The following is a 16,341-nucleotide window of genomic DNA, read 5'->3' as shown; positions in this document are numbered from 1 at the left end:
ACTCCTGTAAATAATGGGAGAACAAAATACCAAAATAACACAAAATAAAAAAAAAGCAAACAATCAAATCAGACCGGTATAAAAATCCCTTTTCCTGCAGGAAAGTCAGCACAGGGGAAACCCCATGCTCACAACACAATAGCAACAAAACTTCACCTGCAAGAAAACAGATACACAGCAAAACAAGGAAAAACAACACCCTAAGGTGTAAACCAGAAAGCAAGGCAAAAACTGAAACTTATCTGCAGAAGTCTTGCTTGGGGATACAGGGAAGGACAAATCTGCAGTCCAGGAACAGAGACAAGGAATATACAATTATAACCAGCGTCAGCCGGCCAGAAAGTGCTCTCCTATATAGACCAAACTTGTCTGTAATAGGACTTCCCCAATTCCCAATTAACACCGACACCTGTCTTAGTCAATGGCTCAGATTTAGCTCCACTACCATTTCTGGCCACCAGACAGAGCTTCAGAACAGCTCCCACAGAAATGACGTTCACAACATTCTACCTTGAAACTAGTTATCAATACTTCTAAGCACTTAGCACTTTGGTATGTATTTCTGAACTTCCTTCTCTGTATATGTATTTACTTCCTTAGAAAGGGTACCACTGTGTATAAGGGATTCAGATTTTCTATATTTGAGTGTGTCGCTTTTTGGTTTGTTATCTGGGTGCCTGTATCCACCATATACTTCTATATACCGTATTTTTATGTCCTGTTTTTGTAATGTTATGGTCCATTAAGGACTTTTTATGATTGTTCCAATAAAAAATTGTACTTTTACTTGATCCTTAACTTCTTGTTTCGCCTGTTCATATGAAGAGAGGGAGCATGGGAAAGAGAAAGACAGAGAGGGAGAGTGGGAGAAAGACAGAAAGACAATTAGTTACTATCCCAGGCAACTCCAGGTACTACAACTAGTACATAATATAAATGAACAACACACAAATGCTCCTTTCACATAAAAGCTAGATAAGTTATATAGTGCACAAATAATGCAGCTAAAAAGTTCAAACAATGTCCAACTAATGAGATGCAAACTTCTATAAGTAGCAGACATATTCATATTAGCATTCCCAATAAATCCAGGAATCATGTATACTCCATGCGCAAGACGTACATACACGTATGCTTACTCGTGTACACAGCCAAGCATGCACAGATGCACTCAAACTGACTACACAAAGTCGCATACTACCTAAAGGAATCCACAATCACACACAATTTCACCCTCACTACTAATGAGCATGCACGCTCTCTTCATTTATTCAAGCAAAACATACATTTTCCCTACATACATACATTTACACCACTCTACTAAACACTGCACTATTCACAAACTCATATATAGACATATAATCATCCCTTACCTATAATGGAGTGTGGGCAGCAAGCAGTAAGAAATATCAGTCTGGGCAAAATATTTTTTCTAATGGAAGCTAAAGGTGATGTCACCAGATATTTGCATACAGTCATTACGCCCTAGAACTGTAGTGTTTTGGAGGAACATCTCAGCATATCTCTGATGGACGTCTTCCCTATTCACAATAATGTATCCTGCACATACAGTATGTCTACAGTGGCTTCTCTTCTTTTTTGTGGCCTATTGCTGAAGAGTTCTGCATCTACACAGGACCTGCCACCACCAATCTCCAAAACTCTTCAGTACCTCTTGTAACGCTGGCGTCCGTGCAGCAGGGATGCTGACATACTTACCGCCGCGGCTGCATCCTCCACCGCCTCTCCGCAGCCGTCCACATGTGCTACTGCTGCCTCCTTCTCTTGGTACCTGTGCACGCTGCACAGGTTCCCCAAGACTGTGCTTAGTGCACTTGCATCTTCCCTCCTCTTAAAGGGTCAGCACTCTTTTACTTGGAAATGCCTCTTCCCTACAGCTGAGAAACACTAGGTATTTAAGGCATCCTCAGACTAGATTAGTGGCCTGAGCAACGTGGTCAGTTAGTAAACACCATGCCTACAAACTAAGGCCATATATAGTTGCATTAGTTGAACCGCTGTATTAGTCATTGCAATTAGCAAAGGGTTTATGCTACCAGGCACTCCAGTAAGCACACTGATCATATTAAGGTAAACCCTTTGCTAATTGCAATGACTAATACAGCGGTTCAGCTATTGGAACTATAATATGGCCTTAGTTTGTGGGCATGATGTTTAGTGTGCTTTAAGTTTATGCCTGCATATGAATGTGTCTAGTGATATCAGCAACCAGCAGTTTGTGCTTCACAATAGCTTGTAATAATATCCTCTATTTAGCTATTGGTTGCGTGGGTCGATGGCTGACATTAACCCGGTCATATCAATGGTTTATGTATACACTGGTATTTTGTGCATTTAATGCCTGTTTACTGGTGAGGCTGTTTTTACATAAGCCCACATTAATATAGTTGGGATATGTATATGCCTGATATGCCATGGTTGCTGTTTGCTATCCTCTCATTAGGCATTACATATTGATAAATAAATAGTTTTTTATGGATTATTCTACAATATTACTGGATATATAAAAACTATTTAGTGACACGTATATTGTATATGTATTACATATGTTAAGCATTTTTTCTATTTTTGTATATGAGATATATTTATTGCACTCGACACTTTATGTCCATAGTATTTTATTATTGGCTAGGAAATCCCAAAAAAATTCTTCTACCTTATCTAGTGTTTATCTGTGAAGTGTTAAATCACCCGGTATTAATTGTGTCCCTCTGAGGTGGCTATTTCCCTGTACATTTTTTAATGGTGTTTTTTGGTGTATAGAATAAATTTAATAAATTATGTGTATTTAAAATAAAAAAAAATGCAACATTTTCACTTGGTTATGCCAGTGTTTTGTTGAGCAGTAATTAATGAAGTGTACGCGTATTTTGATGGAGGAATAGTTGATTAATGTCTTACAGGTGCCTAGAGTGAAACGCCCTTGCTCTAGAAAGCAGTTTTTATCTTCCTTTTAATCAACTTTGTGGAATAATATATTCAACTAAATGTTTTTTCTTTTTACTTATAAGCTTACACACTGTACTACTATGTGACCTCAGTGAGTTAAGGTATTACTTACATTATTTCTATATTTATTATTTATTGGTTCTTAGTTTTCAGACAATGATTACTCAAAAACAGATTAACGAGCTATCGTGGGGATCTGTACTTGCTGCAATGACATGCTGTCATTCTATCATCATACTTGATGGGAAATTACAAGGTGATCCTTTGGATCTCAAAATGTTTGAAGCCACCGGCTGGGTGAGGTTTTTATAATAAACTCAGAATTTATTATTTTACAAATGAGCATATAGTAGAATCCACTTATTTACGATGATTCTGCATGATTCCAGGTGCTAGATGAGACCTGCTCAGATGAAAACTCTTCCCAAAATATTATTGTCAAGCCTGGGCCCAATTCAAAAATGACGGTAAATTAATAAATCACTATTCAAGTCTTAACCTCTTTGTTTTACACTTATGAAGGTAAACATGTTCTGCTTAAATTAGAATATTATTGGTTTATTCATTGATAAAATCAGACATAATTTGTGACTACATATTACTCCTTTAACAGGATAAGGTGGCTGGAATAAAAGTTCTATTCCAATATCCGTTCTCCTCTGTTATGCAACGTATGTCCGTTATCACGGAGGTTATTGGAGAAGATGAGCTCATTGTGTACATGAAGGGAGCTCCCGAGATGGTGGCCAGTTTTTGTAAAGCAGAATCAGGTATTAGGTCTTCTACAAATCAACTTCTACAATTTGTATTACTAGAAACTTTAAGAACACCTTAGAGCACAGCATGTCTCCTGGGACATACAATTGTATTTCAGCTCAGGGAACGTTATATAGAATCATTTAAATAAAGTAACTCAATCTAAATTTAATTTAAACATGAAAAGTAGCCTTTTGACAGTCCAACTAAGCCCCTTCTATTGATCAGTGGAAGGTGATATTTAGGCATTTAAGGAATTTACTTCTAATTCACTTAATCTTATAAATACCGTATTTTGCGGACTAAAAGGCGCATCGGAACATATGACGCACCTAAGTTTGAAAGGAGCAAAATAGGGAAAAAATGTATAGCAAAAAATGTGGTCATGAATAACTGTTATGGGGGTATTATCCACCAATTCTGTACTAATGTCACCTATACTGGGCCCCTTTCAGGTATATGTGTTCCCCATACTGGTGTTTATGTCTTCCATCCTGGCATATATGTTCCCTATTCTTGTGCCATTATGTTATATATGATTCCCATCCTGGCCCCATCCTGGTATATATGTACTTCATCCTGGTACATATGGTTCTCATCCTGGTATATATTATTTTTATTATTATTTATTATTATAGCACCATTTATTCAATTGCGCTTTACAAGTGAAAGAGGGTATACGTACAACAATCATTAACAGTACAAAACAGACTGGTATAGGAGGAGAGAGGACCCTGCCCGCAAGGGCTCACAGTCTACAGGGAATGGGTGATGGTACAATAGGTGAGGACAGAGCTGGTTGCGCAGTGGTGTACTGGACTGAGGGCTATTGTAGGTTGTAGGCTTGTTGGAAGAGGTGGGTCTTGAGGTTCCTCTTGAAGATTTCCATGGTAGGGGAGAGTCTGATATGCTGAGGTAGAACATTCCAGAGTATGGGGGAGGCACCGGTGAAATCTTGTATGCGATTGTGGGAAGAGGAAATAAGAGAGGAGTAGAGAAGGAGATCTTGTGAGGATCTGAGGTTGCGTGCAGGTAGGTACCGGGAGACTAGGTCACAGATGTAGGGAGGAGACAGGTTGTGGATGGCTTTGTATGTCATGGTTAATGTTTTGAACTGGAGTCGTTGGGCGATAGGAAGCCAGTGAAGGGATTGGCAGAGTGGCGAGGCTGGGAATAGCGAGGGGAGAGGTGTATTAAGTGGGCTGCAGAGTTTAGGATAGATTGGAGGGGTGCAAGAGTGTTGGAAGGGAGGCCAGAGAGCAGGAGGTTGCAGTAGTCGAGGCGGGAGATAATGAGGGCATGCACTAATGTTTTTGCTGATTCTTGGTTAAGGAAAGCACGGATCTGGGAGATATTTTTGAGTTGTAATCTGCATGAGGTGAAGAGGGCTTGGATATGTGGCTTGAAGGCTTGAGCAGAGTCTAGGGTTACTCCAAGGCAACGAGCTTGTGAAACATGGGAGAGTGAGCAACCATCAAGTTTGATGGAGGAGATGAGTGAGGAGAAGGAAAGACAATGAACTCTGTTTTGTCCATGGTAAGTTTTAGGAATCGCGCAGAGAGGAAGGATGAAATAGCAGACAGACATTGTGGAATTTTGGTTAGTAGAGAGGTAATGTCAGGTCCAGAGAGGTAGATCTGTGTGTCATTGGCACAGGGATGATACTGAAAGCCGTGGGACTCTATGAGATGTCCCAGGCCGAAGGTGTAGATGGAGAACATTATGTTATATACACTATGTTCCCATCATGATACACACATAAATAATAAACAATAATATTCACCATCCCTCCTTTCCCCTGGTGTGCAGTATCTTCTTATGACGGCATACTTCAGTGTATAAGTGACACAGCACATGATGTCACTGTCATGTGCCTCCAGTTACACTGTGAAGTCAGCTCCTCGAATATTTATTGCTCCCCACAACCATTATGGATGTGGGAAGCAATGAATATTAATTCTCTTTAATAGCAGGCACACGTGATCACCCACCCGCTGCAGGAAGTCGACAGCTTGGTGATCACATGTGCCCGAAATTAAAAGGAATGAATATTCACAGCTCGTTATGCCCATAATCCAGCCCACCTTTTGGCGCCTGCTTCAGTGATGAGTTAGGTGGAATTATATACATGGGAAGCAGTAAATATTCATTTTCTTATTAGCGGGCACATGTGTTTGCCCCAGTGCTGGCTCCTGCCGCCTGTGATCATGCTTCTGCAATCTGTAACCTGCTCCTCTGACACTGCCGCACCTCCATGCACAGCCACATCCAGACTAGAAGATCCACCCCCCACTTTCATCTCCAACTTTTTTAGGAAAATTGGGTCTTTTAGTCTGCAAACTACTGTATATTTTCTTCACTGGATATGGTACTTGATATAATATAGTTTTTATAATGGTGTATTTTATTAAGTCTTCATGTTACCTGGAGAAAGTCATTATAAACCGTGTAATATCAGCACCATATTTTTTCACATTACGCCCTATAACGTAAGAGTAACTATAACGTTTGCTGTTAATGAGGCAGGGAGCGGGACTGGACCAACTGAACTACAAGGGGAACCCAAGCTTTTCATGATGTGGGAGGGGCTTGACTAAGCGCCTACTGGCTAGAAGCCAGATGCCACTCCCAGGGCAATGTCCTTGACTGTGGTGGCTCAGCAGAGCTTGGGGACAGGACGACCAGGGTATAGTCACAAATAGGATGGGCACCGACAGGGCAAACAGGGCAGAAACAGGAACACAGACAACACAGATTCAGACAGGTAGAGAACATCTAACATGGGTGATCAGGCACAGGTCATCCGGTACAGGACTGTAAGTGGAGCTCCGGTCACCAGGGTCCCGGTCTTCAGGTACGGATCACCAAGCACAGGAGATAAAGCACAGACAGGACATGTCCAGGGACATGTACAGGGTAGACACCTTAGACTCAGAGCTGATTACATGCAGGACTGATGCTGGATAATGGTAGACTAAACAAAACAAGCTGGACAAACACAGAGGTAGAAGGATTACATCCTTATGGACTTTTTCTGGCCCTTCCCATCAGGCAAACTAGCCTTAAATGCCTTGTGCCTCCCAGCGATAGGCTGAGGACACCTTTACAAGGTGCGCACGCTTCCTGTTAAAGAGACAGGAAGCGTGTGTGCTGTAGGCTGAAGACTAGGAAAGCCCACGCGGCATGCGCAAGTCCTGGAGCCTAGGATGAAGCTGTAATCCAACGCACAGGCAGACATTTATGGGGGGGATGAGCTAGCACTAAATGTGGGTGGCAGCGCAGGGGCGCAGAGGACCATGGAGCACATGGGTGGCCATGTGGGTGAGCAGAGGACCATGTAGCATGATTATGGCCATGTGGGAGGACAGAGAACCAATACACAGGTGGATGGAAATGTGGGAGCGCAGAGGATCACATGACACATGTATGGCTGCTGGAACAAATGGGCAGCTTAGGAGGTAACAGTATCGTTATGCTTGCTGAGCTAGGGGGAGAGGAGAGTGCAGAAACTGGGATGCTGGCGCTACAGTAACCACCATTTAAATGGCCATTAGATGGCAACATTTCCTACAACCATTATTATCGTCCTCATCATCTTATATTCTTCCCATTATGTACACAGTTATGCTTGTATCTTCAGGGTGGATGAATCCTGACACCTCCTCACATTTCTCCCCTTGACCATACTGCCTGGAAAACACAAAGCATGCAAGGCAACACTTAAACATTTTCTACTTCTGGTATCAGGTAACTGAGTCTCTAGCATGGGTCATCAAGATTCAAGGTCCACTTGGTTGGGACCCCCGGAACTGACAGTTCAGTTCTTATCAACACAGGGCCCATAGGCTAACAGGAGCCTAGAGTCCACAGGTTCTTAGGCTTAGGTACTGGATCACATACCTCTTGTGGGAATCTATGGGTCTAGCACCCCACCCGGCCTCACCTTCTCTGACCATTAAGCCTGCCACCGCATCCAGTCATTGCTCCTAGATCCTCCGTGGACCAGAACTTCATACCACTGGCCATCTCTCAGGGATCGCTCCATGATGGTCCATCTTCTTCTGCAATTTCATCAGCAATCGCGCCATCCTGTTCTGCTGCAGGCGCTCCCCTGTTCCACTATGCCTTTTCCAGGGCAGAGCCTCATCTTGCCCGTTTTTTTCAGAGTCGCCGCCCATTGTCCGCTGTCAATCTGTAATGGGCAAGGCTTCTTCTTCCAATGTGTCCTCGGGGGTGGGCACCGTTGAACATGAACAAGCTTTTCCAAGTGTGGACTCCCCTCCGAACGGCAGGACCTCTTGGGGGCCAGACAAGCTTTCGTGCAATTGTACTCCTCCAAGCATACAAAGGGTGAAGCTACTTTTCCATGCTGCTCCACTGCCTGCCATTCCATCGTCCATGTACTCAGCTTCCTCTAACCTCAGAACAGTCACTATATTCACTGTGACTCAAGCCTCCCCCGCTTCTTACTGTTTCTCATGAAGCAAGGCCTGATCCTGCCAACTACACCAAATGTAAAGGTGGTAGCTATAGTTGAGGCTCTGTCTTTAGAAGCCTTGTCCACACCTACAGGGTGGGGGATATTGTGTTTGGTGGTGGTGTGCACAAAGATGGGTGCAAGGGTCTGTGATGTGCAGGTCATACCCTAGAGTGGCTGCTTGTCGCTGATGGCTTAGGTGACTAAGCTCCTTCCCACAGTAAAGACAGAGATGGAGGCCAACAGTTCTTAAGCAACAGTTTCTTTAGTTCAACAAAATCTATTTTACATGTGTTTTAGCGGCAGAGATATTGATTGAGTACATTCTCTTCATAACATTTCTGATATTGTTCAACATAGTCTCTCATATTAAGTTTTCCACAAGGCACATTATCATCTACATTCAGTTCTTTACAGCACAGACTACCTTCGCAATCCAGTTCTAGGGAGGAGCTTCAGGCGACACGTACAGTGCAGACCAAATGTTTGGACACACCTTCGCATTCAAAGAGTTTTCTTTATTTTTATGACTCTGAAAATTGTAGATTCACATTGAAGGCATCAAAACTATGAATTAACACAAATGGAATGAAATACTTAACAAAAAAGTGTGAAGCAACTGAAAATATATCTTATATACTAGGTTCTTAAAAGTATCCACCTTTTGCTTTGCACACTCTTGGCATTCTCTTGATGGACTTCAAGAGGTAGTCACCGGAAATGGTCTTTCAACAGTCTTGAAGGAGTTCCCAGAGATGCTTAGCACTTGTTGGCCCTTTTGCCTTCACTCTGTGGTCCAGCTCACCCCAAATCATCTTGATTGGGTTCAGGTCTGGTGACTGCGGAGGCCAGGTCATCTGGTGTAGCACCCCATCACTCTCCTTCTTAGTCAAATAGCCCTTACACAACCTGGAGGTGTGTTTGGGGTCATTATCCTGTTGAAAAATAAATGATGGTCCAACTATACGCAAACCGGATGGAATAGCATGCTGCTGCAAGATGCTGTGGTAGCCATGCTAGTTCAATATGCCTTCCATTTTCAATAAATCCCCAACAGTGTCACCAGCAAAGCACCCCCACACCATTGCACCTCCTCCTCCATGCTTCATGGTGGGAACCAGGCATATAGAATCCATCCGTTCACCTTTTCTGCGTTGCGCAAAGACACGGTGGTTGGATCCAAAGATCTCAAATGTGGACTCATCAGACGAAAGCACAGATTTCCACTGGTCTAATATCCATTCCTTGTGTTTTTTAGCCCAAACAAGTATCTTCTGCTTGTTGCCTGTCCTTAGCAGTGATTTCCTAGCAGCTATTTTACCATGAAGGCCTGCTGAACAAAGTCTCCTCTTAACAATTGTTCTAGAGATGTGTCTGCTGCTAGAACTCTGTGCGGCATTGACCTGGTCTCTAATCTGAGCTGCTGTTAACCTGCGATTTCTGAGGCTGGTGACTTGGTTAAACTTATCCTCCGCAGCAGAGGTGACTCTTGGTCTTCCTTTCCTGGGGCGGTCCTCATTTAAGCCAGTTTCTTTGTAGAGTTTGATGGTTTTTGCCACTGCACTTGGGGACACATTCAAAGTTTTTTCAATTTTTTGGACTGACTGACGTTAATTTTTTTAAAATAATGATGGCCACTCGTTTTTCTTTCCTTAGCTGCTTTTTTCTTGCCATAATACAAATTCTAATAGTCTATTCAGTAGGACTATCAGCTGTGTATCCAGAAGACTTCTGCACAACACAACTGATGGTCCCAACCCCATTTATAAGGCAAGAAATCCCCCTTGTTAAACCTGACAGGGCATACCTGTGAAGTGAAAACCATTTCCGGTGACTACCTCTTGAAGCTCATCAAGAGAATACCAAGAGTGTGCAAAGCAGTAATCAAAGCAAAAGGAGGCTACTTTGAAGAACCTAGAATATAAGACATATTTTCAGTTGTTTCACATTTTTTTGTTAAGTATTTCATTCCACATGTGTTAATTCCACACTTTGTCTGTTGTTTCAGAGTCTCAAGCATATTTTTTACTAACTCTAATCAAACCCTCTCTGAATATTTAAGATAGAGTCAGCCTGATCCCTGTGACTGGCTCCAGCCCTTGTGGGCTATTCCCACAGCTTTATTCTTTCTTACATTAGTCATCTATTTCTAAAAGCACGTTCCAAACTGGCCACTAGATGGCACACTTCCTACAACCATTATTATTCTCATCTTATACTGTAATCTACTCATTATGTACACAGTTATGCTTGTACTTTCAAGGGGTAGGAGTCTGGTAACCTCCACACACTCACGTAAGATGATACAAAAGTATAACCTTTTTGGCTAAATGCAAAACACTATGTGTGGCAGACAACTGACACTGCAAATCACCCAAGTCCATGGGGTATTAATATTTTGTCAAGGCACTGTAGATATCTTTTAATGAAGCATATATGTATAAGAAATAAGAACATAAATAAAAATAATCAATTGCAATCAGTTGATGTATTGTAGAGTTACTTTTTATGTCTTTTTAGTTCCCAGTGGATTTTTGAAAGAACTAGAGAATTATACTTTTCAAGGCTTGCGAGTGATCGGTGTGGCCTCCAAACTTCTGAAGAATGGCAATTGTGAAGACTTACAGAGCATTGACAGGTATTTAGTGCCACACTGTATAGCACTATAGAAATGTAGCCAAAACAAAGGAAATAAAAAATTGTAGAAGGCAAATAAAATAAATACCATAGTTTTCTATTGAAGTGAGTCATAATTGTGTGACGCCCTGGACTAGCCAGGTAGTCACAGACAGTCCCTTGCACAAACACCCGTCCCCCTAAAAAGGTAACAGCAGCCAACCTAAAAACCTTAGTCACCTCCCTCAGAGCTTAATGGACACACCAGGGGGGCAGAGCCAGGCGGTTGGCACGCCCACCAAGGAGTTTAGAGGGCCTGAGGCAGGAAGTGCAGTCAGTTAGAAGTCAGTGGCAGGAGTGGAGTGGAAGCAGGCCTGTGTAGCAGGTCTGCAGGAGACTGACAGGTGTGAGGGTCGTAGCCTGCACACCTTGGCTAAGAGGCAGACGGTGATCGCCGCCTGCAGGAGCCAGGAAGACGGCCTGGTGGAACCGTGAGGGACCGAGACAGGGTAGTGGCCCGCCGGTACCGAACCGAGGAACCGACTGGAAACCGGTGCACAGAGGTCCTGAATCTACCAGACTAAAGTTAATTCACTGATTGAAGTCTTGACTTTAGGTCCTTTCCCAACCAAGTCCTGACTGAAGACAACAGCCCAACGAGGGGAATAGAAAGCCACCGCTCAGGCAGAGAGATCCCACCGCCCAGTGTCTGCGGGCAAACGGGCTCTCCCGGCACACACACACACAGCCAGGGAGCGGACGCCCATCGCTGAAGCGCAGGCAGTCCACAGCTACAAAACAAGGTGCAGGAGAAAGGCGGGGACCACCAAACTGGGTGGGGGACCAGACGCAGCCGGCTGCGGGCACCGACCACCATCTTTTTGGTTTACCAGAGACTCCGGTGTATCTGTCAGAGTGAGTACAACTGTGCCCTCGGGCCGCGCACCGCCCCGCACCACGCCAATCCGTCCGCACCCTCACAACTGGGCCCCGGGACCATCACCCCCTACCCACGGAGGGGTCAACACCTGGCTGCGCAACACCGTCCCCGAGGGCCAAGTAAACAGCAGCGGTGGTGTCTATATTCACCACAACCCGTGGGTGGCGTCACGAACTTAACTAAAAACCACGGCCCCAGCCGTAACCCTAACCCCCTACGTACTGCCAGCATCCTTTCAGAGCGAAGTGACCCCGGGTCCGGAGGCGCTCGAGCCACCCACCAACAAGACCGGATCCGAGCGGCTCGGCTGCAGCCAAGCACGGGGCGGTACAATTGCATAGATAATTATAAAGTAATCCACTGCTAAAGGAATATTGTCTTATGGAACTTTTTTGGGAGAGCAAGCTAGAAATACTGCAGTTTTTAGGCTTCTGATTTGTATGTAAAAAATAATATCTTAGCAACGTGGTATTTTTACTGTAGAATTATAGCACTGGAAGTGGCCGATTAGAGGAAGACTGCAATGATCACAATTATCATGGCAGTGAAAACAGAAATGTAGAAATGATCACTACAGCCAATTTATATATATTTTATGAAATTGGCGACCATTTGTTATTCTAATATTTTGTTTTAAGAAAATGTCAAATGAACATGAAAGAAAATTCAACCATACTTACTAATACCTGGTCATAAGATAGAGGCAGCAGATATTAGAAATATCGATGAAGCTTCGACTCACACTCCTACCTTTCACTTTTTTTAAGGTGCCAGTCACACAGGTATTTGTAATACATCATGCCAACTTATATCCTATTTTTTTACATCAATACTATTAGATTACCCTACAAGAAGATATACCCCAATTTCCCCCACCCACACTATAGGGCCTGGCTGCATCCTGCACAAAATAATGAAAATATATAGGGTTTTTCCAGATATTTGGGCCAAAATAAGGACTGGCAATCAGTAGATCTTTCAAATGTCAAATATAGAAATCCTGCAGATTTTATAGGGAAATTCGATTTGTGACAAAATTATACTTTTTGAATTGAATGCTCCTTATTATGCTCTATAAACATATGTGTAATAAACGTAGTATGTAAAAAGTAATTGCTCATCTCACCACTCACCTGTACAACCACACAGTCGTTAGATCATAAGGACCTCTTTCATCTTCCCACATTGTGCTCATCTTCATTAGCTTTTTCAACTATGGGTATTGGCTTGCTGCTTAACAAGGCCTCTGACTGATGTCACTGTGTGTTATGATGAGTGTCACTCAAATGACAACACGGTATGCCTGGGCAGTGACATCCGAGGCCACCTTGAACTGGATTGAAGAGGTTGAAAATGGGAAAGAGAAAAGAAGCGCCAAGGACCAGATGGTGGGCCTTGGGTACAGTAAAACAGATGAGCGGTGAAGTAAATGTGGCACCCCTCACCTGGTCAGGCACCACTGGGTACTGCACCCATGCTGGGGGCAGTACCTTCAGGTAATCCAAAGGCTGGAATAGGGTGTGTACGCACAGACACATAACAACGAGGTCTCCCACACCTTAGAGGGGACCCTTGGGGAGATCAAAGAGGGGGTGTTCCTCCACATCTCAGCTAGGGGTGTAGGGGAGGGGCTGGAAGCTAAGGTGGCAGTGGCTGTCAGGAAAAGTAGGAGGAGTTAGCCAGTCTGTCAGTGGAGAAGCGCAGAAAGTGTGGCAAGCAGAAAGTCAGAAGCAGAAAGAGAAGAGAGGCATGCACGGATATGCTAGTCAGACCCTGCACGTGTAGTAGCCGTTAGCGGGGGAGAACGGTTATCAGAAGTTGGACAGAAAGACGCTGGGAAGTCAGTTGGACAGAAAGACGCTGAAGAAGTCAGCTGATCGTGTACGGAGACCTCTGGTGGCTAGGCACGCACGGGGAACAGGTCCCTAGAGCAGATGTCCATTTATTTGGTCTGCTAAACCTGCCGGTGGGGGGGGACAACAAGTCCCACACCAACCAACTAGAGTCCGAGCATCCGCAGCAACGAGAAGGCCCATAAGGAGGATTGAGCCTGAGCTATCCACCTTGGTCCACACTGCCAGCAAACGGGCCAAAAAGGGGAGAAAAGGCAGTTGTGACTACCCTGGATGAATCCCACAGTACTTCAAGTCAGGGGTTATCTGAAACAAGAAGTGCTAGGAAGGCGAGTTAACGGTTGCCCTTAGACCAGCCTGCAGGATACCTGATTCCACCTGGTTTATCTCAGCATCACCCGGGTTACCTCACAAAAGCACCTGAACGTGAGTAAAGAAGTTGAAAGACACTTTGGACTGTGACTGAGTTATTCTGGAACCTGTTGTTCTACACACACACCCGAGCCCCTGGTGTCACCCTCACTCATGGGAGGGCACACCATCAGACTGCAGACTCCATCAGCCCCAGACGCTCATTAAAGCTGCAGTGGAGATCACCCATACCCCTGACCGCAAAACCGTGAGTGGCGTTACACACAAAACTACATACCTGCTGCCATATACCTATGAAGACCCTGTGGCATCCCGGAAGGTGGATCGATGTCCCTAGGAGCATTACAGGTGGGCTACACATAAGTATTTTTTTATTTACATTCTATGATTATTATGCTCTGGGCTTTAGGGTTTACATTCAGTCCTAAGTGCTGAGTAGCGGCTGTGCGCACAGGAAACAGGGAGCCCCGGCCGGCGGCATTCCTGGAAACCATGAGGTGCATGCTGAGAAAACACATCACCTTCTCCTGGCTACAGAGGCCTGCTCAGGGCAAAACCTGACATGTTTGGAAGGTACCTGGTTCTTCTTTGTCAGTGTATGTCCAATGTGCAGTTCAGGTCCGTTAAGTAGCTGCATTTGGTTTTCCCACAGTGAGACAAAGGCAGCCGTAGGCCCGGCAGATCACCAGGAAGAGTTTGTACAAAGCAGGAAAGTTGGAAGTTGCAGAGTGAAACTTGCAAATATGCTATTTTAGCGTCCAAAACATTGTGCCCAGCTCTTGCTTCTGGAACCACAAACCTGTAAAAAAAGCGGGCTCTCCTCACTATGTTAATGTCAAACATGTGGATGCTGTGATTTAGGCGCATTGTGGGGTTCAGAAGGGAGGGGGCATTTAGGTTTAGGAGCTCAGATTTTGTTGGATTTCTTTAGATGGCAACCATGTCGCTTTTCCAGACCCTTTGCGCTACCAGTAGCTTGGACACCTCCTATATTTCTATAACACTCGACATATTGGTAACAATAGCTATACCTCACGGGAGTTCATTATAGCTGAAAAGTACACATATAGCAAATGTGATAGACAAAAATAAAAAATAAACAGTAATTCTTTAATTGATTAATTTTATTAATGAACAGTAAGATTTAAAATAGCAATTAAAGTGGCATGAGAACCAAACATATGACTAGAAAAGCTGACAATGGGATCTGAGACAAAGTTTTTCATACGATTTATATATACAAATAAATAAATATAATTATAGATAGACAAATAAATTCATTCATAATGGGTAAATAATAAACCAATTGCAAGAGATAATAAATATATAAACAGAGAATTGCAAAGTAGAGATCTAATGTGATTGAAGTATAGTGCAAAACAGGCAAAATTGAATTTATATACAAAGTGCTCAAGGGTAAATAGTAAGTTACTTTGTATATATCCCTCAGACCTATTTCAATCAGATACAATTGGAAAATAGTATATATGTGTTACGGGGGGCTGTCTGATAATAAAACCTAAAGGAATGTCAGACAGTCAGGGTCCACCGTGCAAAGACTCTGCTGCAGACTATGGCAGAGGATAAGGGGTATATAAGTGTGCCACTGTAAAAAATAATAGCACAAGTGCAGAGTGCAATACCTCTGTTAAACTCACAGAGGAATATAATTAGAAAATAAAGCAATTCCTCCCTTACTTGGAGGGTGTGTGGAATGGTCTCTGTTAAAGATCACAGAGACAAAAGCAGTGAGTGTGAAATGGCACCTACCTAGGTCCGTTCCTCTAGTGGTGCCAGGAGACGGACAGCAGCGTAAGCCGCACAAAGCTCCTACCTGCGTTCGCTCCACTAGTGTGCGAGGACACGAACCACTAGATATGGAACCTGCCTAGGTCCGCTCTTCTAGTGGTGCAAAAGAGACGGACAGCAGCGTAAGCCGCACAAAGCTCCTACCTGCGTTCGCTCCACTAGTGTGCGAGGACACAAACCACTAGATATGGCACCTGCCTAGGTCTGCTCTTCTAGTGGTGCAAAAGAGATGGACAGCAGCATAAGCCGCACAAAGCTCCTACCTCTGTTCGCTCCCCTAGTGTGCGAGGATACGAACAACTGCCAGACGCAGTATAAGGAACGTTACCCTAGCGGCAACGTCTACCTACGAGTAGAATTACAAGGCCCAGCCGGACCATGTGCCTCAGGCTCCTGCCTATGTCCGCTCCACTAAGAGGTAAGGATATGGACTGCAGCCGAAGCTGTAAGGTATAAGAACGCTACCCTGCCGGTAGCGCTCACCTAACATAGACAGAGAGATGCCTAGAGGGACGTGCACAGGGCGTCTACCCTCATGCATGAACCAA

General features: G+C 43.9%; 1 protein-coding gene across 1 annotated transcript in view; it reads left to right on the top strand.

Annotated features, from left to right (window-relative positions):
• The window catches only part of LOC142295418 (putative cation-transporting ATPase 13A4), a 201,540-nt gene that overhangs the window by 101,627 nt on the left and 83,572 nt on the right, over nucleotides 1-16,341 (top strand). Inside the window, exons 14-17 of the mRNA XM_075338520.1 lie at nucleotides 3,117-3,267; nucleotides 3,360-3,437; nucleotides 3,584-3,740; nucleotides 10,724-10,841. Of these exons, the coding sequence (XP_075194635.1) occupies nucleotides 3,117-3,267; nucleotides 3,360-3,437; nucleotides 3,584-3,740; nucleotides 10,724-10,841 (504 nt within the window). The remainder of the gene's footprint in view (nucleotides 1-3,116; nucleotides 3,268-3,359; nucleotides 3,438-3,583; nucleotides 3,741-10,723; nucleotides 10,842-16,341) is intronic.

The sequence above is a fragment of the Anomaloglossus baeobatrachus genome, chromosome 3, assembly GCF_048569485.1.
Source record: "Anomaloglossus baeobatrachus isolate aAnoBae1 chromosome 3, aAnoBae1.hap1, whole genome shotgun sequence".
NCBI lineage: Eukaryota > Metazoa > Chordata > Amphibia > Anura > Aromobatidae > Anomaloglossus > Anomaloglossus baeobatrachus.
The sequence above is the reverse complement of the archived record's forward strand: the minus strand, read 5'-3'. Positions and strand labels throughout refer to the sequence as shown.